Raw genomic sequence first — 12719 nt, forward strand, 5'->3', positions numbered from 1 at the left:
TCACTCTAGAAAATATCCCCATAAGCTAAAAATAGAATGCGCGAGCAATAATGTGGAGTAGAAATGAAAAGAATCCCATGTTCACGTGCCTCCAAAACTCCACTTGATCATTTTATAATAACACATCTAAGATTCACCAAACCACATGAATAAGTAAAATACTACTATTGCTGAAACACCAAGTTCAAATATATTGACTCAAAAAATACAAGTCCACATCCCAATTGGCCACTCACATCTCAGATCAAAACAAAACATTCACACATTATTAAAAAAAGATGTCTTTGTTCATAGATCTAAATACAAAACTCCTACATTTAATGTAAACCTCACTGTGTCGGTAGTAGTAACATAAAGCACTAAACTTTATGCTTTTCTTGATCTTTTACACTCTTTAAAGTGTATCAGCAACCAAGAAAATCTTGCAGGAGCAACCCGAAAAAACAAAAAATGGGGTTCACAATGGGACTAAACTTGCTTCTTTTGGTAGCTATGGTCGCTACCAACATTCTATCTTTGTATCACCTTTCTTCTAATATCCAATCAAAACCCCCTGTTGCTCCACCTGTACCTGACCACCTTCTTCATCAACTTCAAACCATACGCGCCACCATTAACCACCTCACGCGCCTCCAACCTCAAACTCCTCCATCTGCTAAAACCAAGAAATCTTCACTGACTATTCCTTCTGACCTCTTACTTTACACTCATCTATCACCTATTGCTTCTTCTTGTAAAGATAATCCTGATTTGCTTCATCAGTACATGAGCTATACACCTTTTGCACTTTGCCCCTCAGATTCTTCTGTAGCTGAGTCACTTATCCTTAGAGGTTGCCACCCTTTACCAAGGAGGAGATGTTTCTCAAGAACACCTTCTAGTATTCCCACTTCACTACCTAAAACCCCATTTTCTACAATTCCTGAAAAGGCTTTGTTGTGGAATAGTTATTCCTGTAAGAGCTTTTCTTGTTTGTCTAAGTCTAATCCCAACATGGGATTTGATATGAAAGTTGAGCAATCAAGATACTTGGGTTATAAATCAGATCTAGATCTCCCAATCCCACAGTTTCTTCAGCTAACTAAGTCATCAAAAAGTGTGATTAGGCTGGCACTTGATATTGGTGGTGGTACAGGTACTTTTGCAGCACAAATGAAGCTGAATAATGTGACTGTTGTGACCACAACAATGAATCTTGGTGCCCCTTATAGTGAGACTGTAGCACTTAGGGGATTAGTGCCATTACATGTGCCTTTGCAGCAAAGGCTGCCTGTGTTTGATGGGGTGGTGGATCTTGTGAGATGTGGGCATGCTGTGAATAGGTGGATTCCTCTGACTATGATGGAGTTCTTGCTTTTTGATGTTGATAGAGTTTTGAGGGGTGGTGGGTACCTCTGGTTAGATCATTTCTTTAGTAAAAGAGAGGATCTTGTTAAGGTTTTTCAACCCTTGATCTGGAAATTGAACTATAAGAAGGTGAAGTGGGCAGTTGCAAATAAGAATGATGCTAGTGGTGTGAAGAATGGGGAAGTTTATTTGACGGCTCTTCTTCAGAAGCCAGTTTCAAGATGATCATCTATTCCAGGTAGCCTCTTAGTCTCTCTGAGAATGAGATCATATATTTTTTTAGTGGTTGGAGTGAGAAATATTGATAGTAGTGATAGATCTAGAGTAGTTTAGTACTCCTATTATTGTTGGCCTGGCACTTAACTAATTAAAGCACCTAACAGACGTAATCAAATTCTCCTCGCGTGTCGCTAAGAAGCTAAATCATGTCCAAGTAATGCAAGTTCAGAGCTTTCTGTCTTTATTCTCTACTGAAGATGTTACATTTGTAGTAAATATGCACCTTCATTGGTGCACACTGCGTATTTGCAAGAAGAAATTAATGCTTTTGCTTCACTCACACTCACCCTTTTCTTTTTAAGGATAATTGTAGCTTGAAATTGAAATATCAGATTTCAAACTTTTCCATGACTTGTAGAGCTTTAGTTGATCCGAAGTAAATATGGTTGTATTCTTCATACCTTTTGAGGCTACCCAACTTCCTTAATTATCCAGTTTCTTCTGTTGTTTTAAAATGAGTCTTCGGCAGATTTGTTTCTTGGCACACTTGATTACTCATTAAGTAGAGATCCACCAATCCACTATATTAGATTCTCAATTATGAGATGGCTCAGACCCGCATGGCTGTTTCTCACTTCAGGTTTATCCTGTGGATAAAAAGTTTGACTCTAGATTTTCAGTAAAAGTCTTTTTTCCAGTAAGAACTGCTATCTTCTCAAGCGCATTTCCTATGCACTTAGCCTTAGAGGGAGAAACTGGCTGCTTAAAGTGAAATGTTTCAGTTTTGTACTGTGTCTTTTTCTTGTCAGATCTTCATATTGGACCAAAGTGCTGCAGCGATATCTAGGTTTGCTGTTCTTCCGTCAATTTAAGCTCTTGCCGTTCCAGAACCTATCAAGTTTGCTATTGCACAATTCTCTCAAGATGAGCCTCTTAAATGAGATTCTCAATAAGAGATCCCTGACTTGTCCATTATGTCCAGCCCCTTAACTCCGGTAGAGGTTTACATGATTTGTTGATCCAATTGCGCTTTGGTAGCTAATTTATAAGGGCCGTGTATTCTGTATTCTATTTTTTTGAACTATGCATATAGTGCCCGAATTTAAAAATGATCTGCAAAAATGTTACCTTCCCTTAACAATGTAAATTTTACGTTAACCAGAAGTCATGTGCCTTACATTTTTTTCAGATGTTTTGAGGGTTCAAAGTGTGTTGTCGTCTATAAATTATTTCTATAGGCGATAAGATTCATTAATTAGCTCCAAAATCTACCCATTACCTCTTTATATATGTGCAGTTCTAAATCATCTGAATGTAGTGATAATAGTAAATTAACAATTTATATTAATGTTAGAGGTAACCAATAGATTTTGGAGTCAATTGATCATCTTATCCTCTCCAAAAATATACGTAGATGAAAACGGACTTTGAACCCTCAGAAGGCTGAAAAATGTGTCATGCGCTAAGCACTTGACTTTTTCATCCAAAAGTTAAATCCACGGAGCGATAGCTTCAATTTTTTTACATTATTTGGAAGTTAGGGTATGCATGTAAGTAGAGAGTATGAGAAGAACACGACTTCTATATAAGCTAAGCAGCCAAAGTTCCAGCTGTTATATTTGTTTGAATTTCCAACATATTTCAGTTGTAATTTGCTTGAATGTCATTTGTGCACTTTCTAGCTGTTTCTTGGATTGTACAAGTTTATTAATATCATACACGGTACCGTCTCATTGTTTAACATTCAATTAAACACAGTACCATCCTGCAATTGATGTTTAATGTCCAGTTAGGTCCCGTGACAACTCAAAGTGATCATTAAGACCCTTAGTGAAGGCAGTCCTGAATGATGATTAACAAATTTCCCTTATATGACTGTCATGTGGTGCTACATTTCCCGTCTAGCTTGTATGCCAACTGCATGCCATATACTTCATTTGAAAACCTGATAGATAACAGAACAGACAATTAATACTGACTTGAATAACAGAAATCATTATTTCCTTAATGTGATGGGAAATGATTCTTGGCTCTAAAGTGATTTGCTACCAGATTGAATCATTCTAAAAGCTGCTCAAGTAGATTATCTCTCTACATCCTTTTCGAGGTTGCTTTTGATTAGGAGGTCTTAAATTTTAGTTTTTTTTTTTTTTTTTGGTTATTTTGCAGATACCACTGCTAGATGTCGATGATTATTCAATGCCAAATGCTACGTTGTGTCAAGATATTCTCTCCTTCTCAAGATGGAGATATGTGATTAGTCTGCATTTGGTGTGAGAAAATTTTTAAGGATCAAAACTATAGAAAGCTGTGCACCGCAGAAATAGAGTCTGCAGCAAACAACAGTAGCAGCTCTAATAGATAGTTATTTCCCTTCATTCATTTGTCAGTTTGGTGTAATCTATACTGAATTTGGGACTATACAAGTGGATAATTTGGTAGAGAGAACAGAGCTGGAGGTTTGAAAATGATTATTATAGCTGTAAAGATATTGCAGGATAGTGAAAAATAACTGCAATCCCCTCTGCCATCTATAAAGAGTGATGCTACTGTGACAATTGGATTGCTGAGTTCTTTGCTTCTTTCCTTATTTAAACTAGTATTAATTAATGGATTTTCTTGCTTTCTGCTTTGGTATCCATTTCTTTAACTTTGTTTTTTGTACAGTGTGAATTAATGAAAAGCTGCACTTCACAATTAGTACAATTTATCCAAGAAAGTCGTAGCATATTTCTTCTTTGATGGCACCCGTAAAGCCATGTGTTTTATTTTTGAGTATATATAACAGAAGAATAAACTACAAAAGTTGTACACCAAAATAATGTTTAGAATTAATTGGAAAGGCATATTGGAAACAGATCCTCTACAAATATATATAAGCAAAAAATGAAGAGATTACCTTAATGTAAGAAAATGTTTAATTTGGAGCCCCCTTAGGATCAACTACTACCGTCGGAACTTGGACCTGCTTTTCTGCTATTTTCCACTTAAATACTAGACCTAGTTCATTCGGTGCGGGACTCGAACTTGTAACCTCAGTCACAAGTCACTCAACTTTTGCCGATTGAGCTAAGTCCTGAGGGTCACTCTTTTTATGGTTAAATACGGGACCTTTTGCTTACGAAAAGGTATCAGTGGAACCAAATCATAACGGGTAAAATTAGGATATCTCATGTCGTAGGTAAGTATTTTTTGACATCTTCCCCTTGAATTTATTACTTAAGCTATTATTTTCTTTCGTAAGTTTGTTATAAGTTAAAATGGAGTTACAGAAAGATTGTTAAACAATATTTATGTACTGTACGAAATATCTTTTTACAAGATTATAAATTTCAAATTAATTCAAAATACAAAATAATTTATGCCGCATTTTTATTTTCAATACAAATTTAATTAGATAAGATTGTTTTATAAATATAAATTATTTTATTATAAATTAAAATACAATCATAAGCTATAATGAAATAATTAGTAATTTAATTAAACTCTCAAATGGTACACAATTTTTTTTTTTTTTTGGTAAATCATAAAAAATATTTGAATGGAACAAACATGCAATTTATTTTTTAATATAATGCTATTGTTGAAAACATATGTGTTCAGGCCATATGTTAATTTCTCTTAGACCAATTATTGTCTTGGTTAACATTAATTAAAGAACTGCTAGTTTACATCGACTTTTTAGCACTACGTATTGGACGGCCATCTTCATCTAATATTGATACCCATCTATCGTCTACATATCTATTCAAGACTACCGCAACGTGGAGATAAAAGTTTGTCACCAAAATCAATTCGTGCAAAGGCTTTTTATGTAGAAAGAGCTTGATCTTGTTATATTCGCGATGGTAAGCCCGAGGAATTGTTGTATTTGCAGAGATGTCTTGAACATGGTGAGAGAGTGACTTGCTGGAGAGGGTTAGGGGTTTTCTTTAAGTAAGGTATTCTAGTATTCTAGGAATTACAAAATAATATTAGGATAGAATAGTAAAATCTTTGAATTGAGCCAAGAGTGCTTATAAACGAAAAATAATAAGTTGGGGGAGGCCAACTTATGACGAAACTTATTTTAAATTTTTTATAAGCACCTTTTTTTTTTACCAAATCAGAAGGTTCGAAAAATGCTTATACGCTCGTTTGACCAGCTTATAAGCTTAGCCAAACACCCTCTTAGACCTTTATCTAGAAATCTTTTGTCACATGTGATTTACCTAGTCGGATGCTAGAACTCCATTAAAAGAAAAAACAAATACGAAATAATTTGCTAATAGTAAAGATATGTATAGCCATAAAATATTACAGGTTAATAAAATTCAGATATTTCTTGTAGTAGTGGGAAACATTTGAACTTTTTTCCCAACAAGAAACTTAAAAAAAGGAACTCTCACAAAGTTGTAAGGGAAAATTACATTTTCAAACTTTTAGGTGATTTAGTTTACAAAATATGACCTTTATATATATATATATATATATATATAGGGCATTTTATCCATCTTGTTTAAAAGAAAAGAATAGCATGATTCTTTGTCATAAAAATAAAATACATATTTATACACCTAACACATAATCAGTGTATAAATTCTAATATATTTTGGCCACATGGATAAATAAGTTTGGCGGAACTATACGTTTTGGTAGTTGTAACGCCTACAAATAAAAAGTTTATAAAAAAAAAAGAAAGAAAAAAAAAAAAAAAAGAAGTAAATACCGAGGTTGACGCCACAGCAAATAGGTGCCTTTCTCCTTTCTCTACGGCGTGCGTTTCTGCTGTCGAGCGATCCCCCAAATTCTCACTCACAATGGTCAGCTTTTTTTCTTGGCTCAAAACAAGCTCTCACTGATCTTACGTATTTTATGGTTGAAGTTATCACTTGTAGAAAAACTTATGCATTTTCGGTTTTCATTTTAGTTCAATTGCTATACTTGGCTTACTGTTTTTTCCATGATCTCTTTGATTGTGACTTTTTTTTTTTTTTTTTTTTTTTTTTAGTGTTTGTTATATGGAGATAAAATTGAGAGGGTATATCATTCAGATCTAGCATATGTAACTCTCCAACAATTGAAGAAAGTGAAATAATTAACAAAAGGAAGAAAAACAATGTTTATGTTGAACTGCAAACACTGAAACATTTAAGGGCTATCTGGGTTTAATCTTAGTTTCATGTTCCTTGAAATGGAGGCAGATCCAGGATTTAAGCTCTATAGGTTCAATTTTAAGATTATTGACATTGAATCCATTATATTTTTAAAGTTATGAGCTCATCTCTACTATTTATTGCACTTTTAGTTAGTTTATGCTTCGCGTTTAAAGTTAATTGAACCCATAACCATAATGCTATATACGCCTCTGCCTTGAAATAGGATGTTGTATTCATCTTATTAGAATAGAAACTCTTGCTCAAGAAGAAGGAAATGTAGCACGCAAGGGTGTGGCCTAGTGGTCAATGAAGTGGGAGGAGAACCATGAGGGCTCAGGTTCAAATCCAAGTGGAGGCAAAAACACTAGGTGATTTCTTCCCATCCATCTAAGCCTTGGTGCACAGAGTTACGTAGTACCTGTTGTTGGTGAGAGGTCTGTGTAATTAGTCGAGGTGCGCGCAAGCTGGTCCAGACACCACGGTTATCAAAAACAAAAAGAAAAGGAAGCAGGAAATGTGGTACTTTATAATGGGGCATATGATGTGAGGCGAAGAATTTTTTCAAATAGTGAGGGTTTTCCATCAAGAGAATAAAGAGAAAAGGCCACAGAGCAAAACTCTGGGTTAAGTTGTTTGGAATTATCTGTTTTGCAAGGTAGTTGCTGGTCGACATTTATAGTTATGTAGGCCATGAAAAAGGGAAGGCAGCTTTGTTTATGCTGTAGTTGTGAATATGATTTATGTTACACTTGTGATTTAACAGAAAACTAAAGGAGAATATTAACAATGAGTGTATTTTGGAATTTTGGGACCACGGTTAAACTTGAACCATTGATAGATAGAACCACAAGCAATTCATGGATGACTTCTATATATATTAAATGTGGCAATATATGTTTTTAACCTATTTCTCTACGAAGTGGCAAAAGAAATTCATCCCTTTTTCTATAATATGGATTTGTAGACAAAAGATCCTGCTATAATGTCTTTCTAATCCTTTTTGCAGGAGTCCTGCCCTGCAATTAAGAACATTCTGCTTCTAGATTCCGATGGAAAGCGTGTTGCTGTAAACTACTTCTCAGATGATTGGCCAACAAATGCTGCAAAGGAAGCTTTTGAGAAGGCTGTGTTTGCCAAGACTCAAAAGACTAATGCTAGGGCAGAAGGTATGATCTCTCTTTTACTGTTGATTTTATTTATCTATATTTGGTCGTGCTCTTCCAAAATCATCTCCCTTTTAACATGCAAAAGAAGCAAAAGTCATCCAGCCAGTTGGTTAGGTCCCATTTTGCAATAGAGTTGTTTGTGGTACTATCTTATGCAGTATGCCTTGCTATTCTCTGGCTCTCTGCAAACATAGAATTTTATTATAAAGCTCTTCTGGTAGAGTCTTAAATCAAGGGCCAAGAACAAAGACAAGCTATTAGAAGTTTTGCTTATTTACCAAGTAGGAACTATCGTTAGTGGTGGGTAGGTTGATAATAATAATCTTAAAAGAATTGGTTTTGTGTTGTTTGCTTGCATGCCCCTTCTCGAAGTTGACTGTCTTCAGTTATATGAATCTGAAGTCCTACTCAGCGATTAATGCCAGTGACTGAATTGGAGTCATGAAAGAATGCCGTTGTGCTTAAGCAGTTCTGCTACATTTTGGTTCTTGTTCCCCCTTTCTTTTGCATCTGAAACTCTAACTTAGTGATGGAAAGCCAACCTTTATCTCTCTGATCTCTCTTCTTACTTCTTCTGCAGCGGAGATAACAATGTTTGATAATTATATTGTTGTCTACAAGTTTGCCCAAGATCTTCATTTCTTTGTTACTGGAAGTGACAATGAAAATGAAATAATCCTTGCCAGTGTGCTCCAAGGATTCTTTGATGCTGTTGGTATTCTTCTTAGGTTGTCTACAAGAGCAGTCTTTTCCTTTTCAATATGCATCCCTTGATATATTCATCTTCATGTACTCATCTTGCTGCAAATGCCTTTTATTTTAGGGGCAATGTAGAGAAGAGGGAGGCACTTGAAAATTTGGACATTATTCTTTTGTGTCTTGATGAAATTGTTGATGGCGGGTAAGAGAATCGTGCCATGATTATTTTATTTATTTTGTTTATTTCAAATTCTGAATATACAATCTCTGTTTGAACTTGCTTTGTCTTACCATTTTTGCTGCAACTTTTACTCAATGTTTGACAAATACTGCATGTCAGAATCCTTTATTTCTTTTCTAGTTATAGAATTGGAGTTTCAAAAGCTTATCTAAGACAATTGTGAAGTTAACAAGACATTTTCTTTGCTGGAGACTGATTAAGACAAGACTTCTGATCAATTGATTATTGAATCATAAGACACTTCTTAAGTGCTACGTCCAAAATATTCCACATCTATTTATTTGCTTATGAGCTCCTTTTCGTTGTGCTCAATTAGCAGACTGAAGGCTAGAAGATTACTGCATAGCGACCAATCATTAAGTGGACCCATATTCATTATACTTAACCCCCAAAAGGGAAAAAAAGAAAGAAACATCAATTATTAAGCCTGTAACCTGTGGACATATATTTCCTTAGCTTTTAATATTTTGATTCATATATAGATGGTAGTTCATCACACCCATTATTTTGGATAGTCACTCTATTAGCTACCCTTTTTATATGTCAGTGACTTCATTTTTATGATAAGTTGCGTCGTGGGAGTTGGGTCGAGTAGCTTTTCTCTTTGACAGTATATGTTCATTGATCTTAGTCAAGCAGTTCTACTTTCCTGTTACTTTAGACTCACAAAGTCCACTTCTTGAGCCATCCCAAGCTTCCACTATGGAGCTTTAAGAATTCATACGCTTTTTGACATACCGTGTTTAGTACTTATTACTTATTAGTGTGTTTGACCTTGAGATTTGAAGTAGAGAATGGAAAAGAACACAGGCATTTAATCTTGCTCTCAATTTCAGTTATAGGAAACTAAGCTGATGAAGAATTTGAAACTACCTCTAATTAACTTACAATCTTATGAAGATCTTCCATTTCACTTTCTTATCCCTGTAGTATTATTCTTGAAACGGATGCAAATGTTATTGCCGGGAAAGTGGCAAGCAATAGCGTGGATTCTGGGGCACCTCTGTCGGAGCAGGTGAATATTGCTCTCTTTCCTTATGCTTTGGTCCTTCAAACTGATGGAATAGTTGCTTCATTAATTACCATGCCTGTCCAATTAACTCATATTTTCACTACATGTCCTTTGTGATTTTCTACAGACTATAAGTCAAGCATTGGCAACTGCACGAGAACATTTAGCGAGGTCTCTTCTCAAATGATTTGTTGGGTCGACAAAAGATAAGGAAACCAAGGTCTTGCAAGGCCATATATCTTTCCTTCTGAATGAACTAATCGATGAGCATCAAGTTGCATGTATTTTGGCTCTTAAAGTTTCAGCTTACGTCGAGTCTGTTGTTTCTAAATGTTTGGATTTTGTTGGACACGCTAAGATGTAATGCAAACTTGATTCTTTTGTAGAGCGGGGGAAAGAACTCGTTTGCAATGTGGATTTTGGGCTCATATAGTGTCTTTGACTCTTTTCATGCTTTTGTTTTCTTGTCCCCCTTACTATAATGCTAATAGCAATTGTGCCCTACATCCCTACCATTACCTACCAGCCACGAAACACCATTCACCCTATTTCAAACCAACCCAGCAACTGCAACAATCCATATTCGACTTCCGACCGCCTATTCGTAAGTTCTTAATACCCAGAGATATCTAGAGCGTAGACCAGTTCATATATATAAAGAAGAAAGGGATATCTTACCGTGACGAAAAATGGAACAATGAGATCAAAGTAGTGGTAAAACCCGCTGTGCTGCCCCATGAAAAGAATTACACCCGTGCCCCTATGGAACGAAACACGTTGCCGAGAAATCCAGATTTCATGTTCTGCTACATGAGATTCATTCTGCCCCAACTTCCATCAATTTAAATATCAAATGGAGTTGCTTGTACAAGTTGTAAGACCTTATACAATCTTAATAATAATACTATGTGTTTTTTCCTGAATGAAGCATTTCTTCCAATTGAAAACTAATAGTACGAGTTAAGTACTTGACATCAAATTTCAGACGTTAGAATCAAAAACTAGCACATAATGTGTAACTACTCATTACAACAGCATCTCTGAAACAAGGACTATTAAACTAATAAAGGGAATCTAGAAGACAAGATAAAATAGCTTAAAGAAGGAGATCAAACCTTGTGATCTTCTTGATAAAGCTTCTTGACAATGGTACTGGTTTCTTGTGTTCAGCTAGAAGAAAGAAATATAAAGAGAGAGAAGGGAGTACAGTACCATAATATGTTCTCTGTGTGCAGTCCTTTTTTAATTTGTGCTACAATTTAATGCTCCCCAAGTTTTCTTTTTTCACAGGTTGCTGGTTCACTCAAATGAATAGAATGATTAACTTTTCTGAACTAAATCATTCTTGTAGTGATTCAAAAGGCGATTTTTTTGCTAAGATTTAATGCACCATTTTTTAAATTTTTTTTTGGGTTTCTTCAAGATATATGCCAAATTTTTCCATGAAGTGATTCACTTAAATGATACTCGTAGTCAATGAATGAACTTTTCTAATTTTCAGAGTTTTCAGAGATGGATCAGTAACATCTCGTAGCTTTATTTGATAAGTATTTTTTTTTTTTTTTTTTTTTAAGATAAGTGTGCTTTGATATTAGCAGTACTTAAATAATTTTGCTTTCACTTTAACTTGATTTGCATGTTCTCTTTACGGTTTTAATCCCACAAGTGAGGCATGGGGAGTGGGGAGGGCAGAGTATACGCAGACCTTACCCAGTGAGCCAAGGGTCTATCGGAAACAACCTCTCTAAACATTTTATTTAATTTTCTTTGTATGTAACTTTTATCGTTAACACATTAATTCTGAGAAAATAACAAAATGATTCCGTATGTTTTGGCTAGGTCTAAAATGAAGAAGTCCGGGTTCAGCTAGAATGATGAGTGATGAGGGTAGTTACCAGTGTTAGGGATATTTTAGGTTCGGCCTAACCCATTAAGTTTGATATAAACCCAGTATTATCTTAATAACTTCATTGAATATGTATAGATTGTTAATTTAGAGCCCAACAACTTAAAGGAATTAGAATTTCAAACCCATAAGTTTCAAATTCTGACTTTGCCTCTGCCGAGGTTAGCTCTAGTAGGCACACAACATATAAGTTTGTATGTGTCGAGGAATGAAGAGTAGTGCGTGAAAGCAGGGGCGAATTTAATTTATAGGTAAATTATGGGGCACGTGAACCTATGGTCTCTCCTTAAAACTAGATATTTTATGTACATATATTTTTTAAAATTGGTATAATAGTATCTGTTGGCACCAATGCTCCAAGAGGATTAAATGTGGTGCATTTGGTTGAATATTGAGATCACTTCTCACTTAGTAATACATTTTTTCCTTTTTTTTTTTTTTAGTGGTGCACCCATGTGTTAGGAATCCTATGTTCGCCTCTAAAAGTGACGAGTTCCAAATCTATAAGTCAGCTAATTATGTCCTAATATGATCGAAGAACTAAACGAAAGGAAACTAAGAAATTACGTTTTAACTTTATGTAATATAAAATATAAGTAATCAGTTTCGAAGAAAAATTGCCTTTTATAGTGAAATACCAGCATAGAGGAAATTTTTTACTATGGTGTGGTAAGAAACTAATAAGAACTACATGTAGTCCCTGACAAGAGTTGAAAATCGTAACCTAGGATTCTGTTATAGCACTCATGTACAGCTCTAGTCCGGCTAAAGACCGGCGAAAATCAAATTGAATTAATGACCAAAGTCACAAAGCAACAGTTGTGCATGCAGGCTACAGCACATACTGTTCAACCAAATATTTGGACTTTATTGTGTAGAAAGAGACATGAATTAAATGAAATTAGAATATTTCAAACATATTGTTCTTTTAAACAAGCTGACACAACACCCATAAAATAATAGTGATACTTAAGAGAACGTGATTATTACA

The 12719-nt window shown here is 35.0% G+C and overlaps 2 protein-coding genes across 2 annotated transcripts; both read left to right on the forward strand.

Moving 5' to 3' along the window:
* The first annotated feature begins 75 nt into the window (after positions 1–75).
* LOC132042910 (probable methyltransferase At1g29790) lies at positions 76–4124 on the forward strand. Its single transcript, XM_059433417.1, has 2 exons — positions 76–1585; positions 3736–4124. Exon 1 carries the CDS (start codon positions 451–453, stop codon positions 1570–1572), a length of 1122 nt encoding a protein of 373 aa, XP_059289400.1. The 5' UTR covers positions 76–450; the 3' UTR covers positions 1573–1585; positions 3736–4124.
* A 2089-nt stretch (positions 4125–6213) lies between these two features.
* On the forward strand, positions 6214–10250 carry LOC132042920 (coatomer subunit zeta-2-like). The gene is made up of 6 exons (XM_059433429.1): positions 6214–6368; positions 7711–7870; positions 8451–8598; positions 8694–8771; positions 9741–9825; positions 9950–10250. The coding sequence occupies exons 1-6, from the start codon at positions 6366–6368 to the stop codon at positions 10007–10009; spliced, it is 534 nt and encodes a 177-aa protein (XP_059289412.1). The 5' UTR covers positions 6214–6365; the 3' UTR covers positions 10010–10250.
* The last annotated feature ends 2469 nt before the right edge of the window (positions 10251–12719 follow it).

The sequence above is a fragment of the Lycium ferocissimum genome, chromosome 2, assembly GCF_029784015.1.
Source record: "Lycium ferocissimum isolate CSIRO_LF1 chromosome 2, AGI_CSIRO_Lferr_CH_V1, whole genome shotgun sequence".
NCBI lineage: Eukaryota > Viridiplantae > Streptophyta > Magnoliopsida > Solanales > Solanaceae > Lycium > Lycium ferocissimum.

Bases quoted from the DNA above. Each gene is read 5' to 3' on its own strand.
- LOC132042910 (XM_059433417.1), top strand. From the start codon at position 451: ATGGGGTTCACAATGGGACTAAACTTGCTTCTTTTGGTAGCTATGGTC.
- LOC132042920 (XM_059433429.1), top strand. The intron at 8,599-8,693 runs GTTGTCTACAAG...CTTTTATTTTAG, and splicing joins GCTGTTGGTATTCTTCTTAG to GGGCAATGTAGAGAAGAGGG. The intron at 9,826-9,949 runs GTGAATATTGCT...GATTTTCTACAG, and splicing joins GGGCACCTCTGTCGGAGCAG to ACTATAAGTCAAGCATTGGC.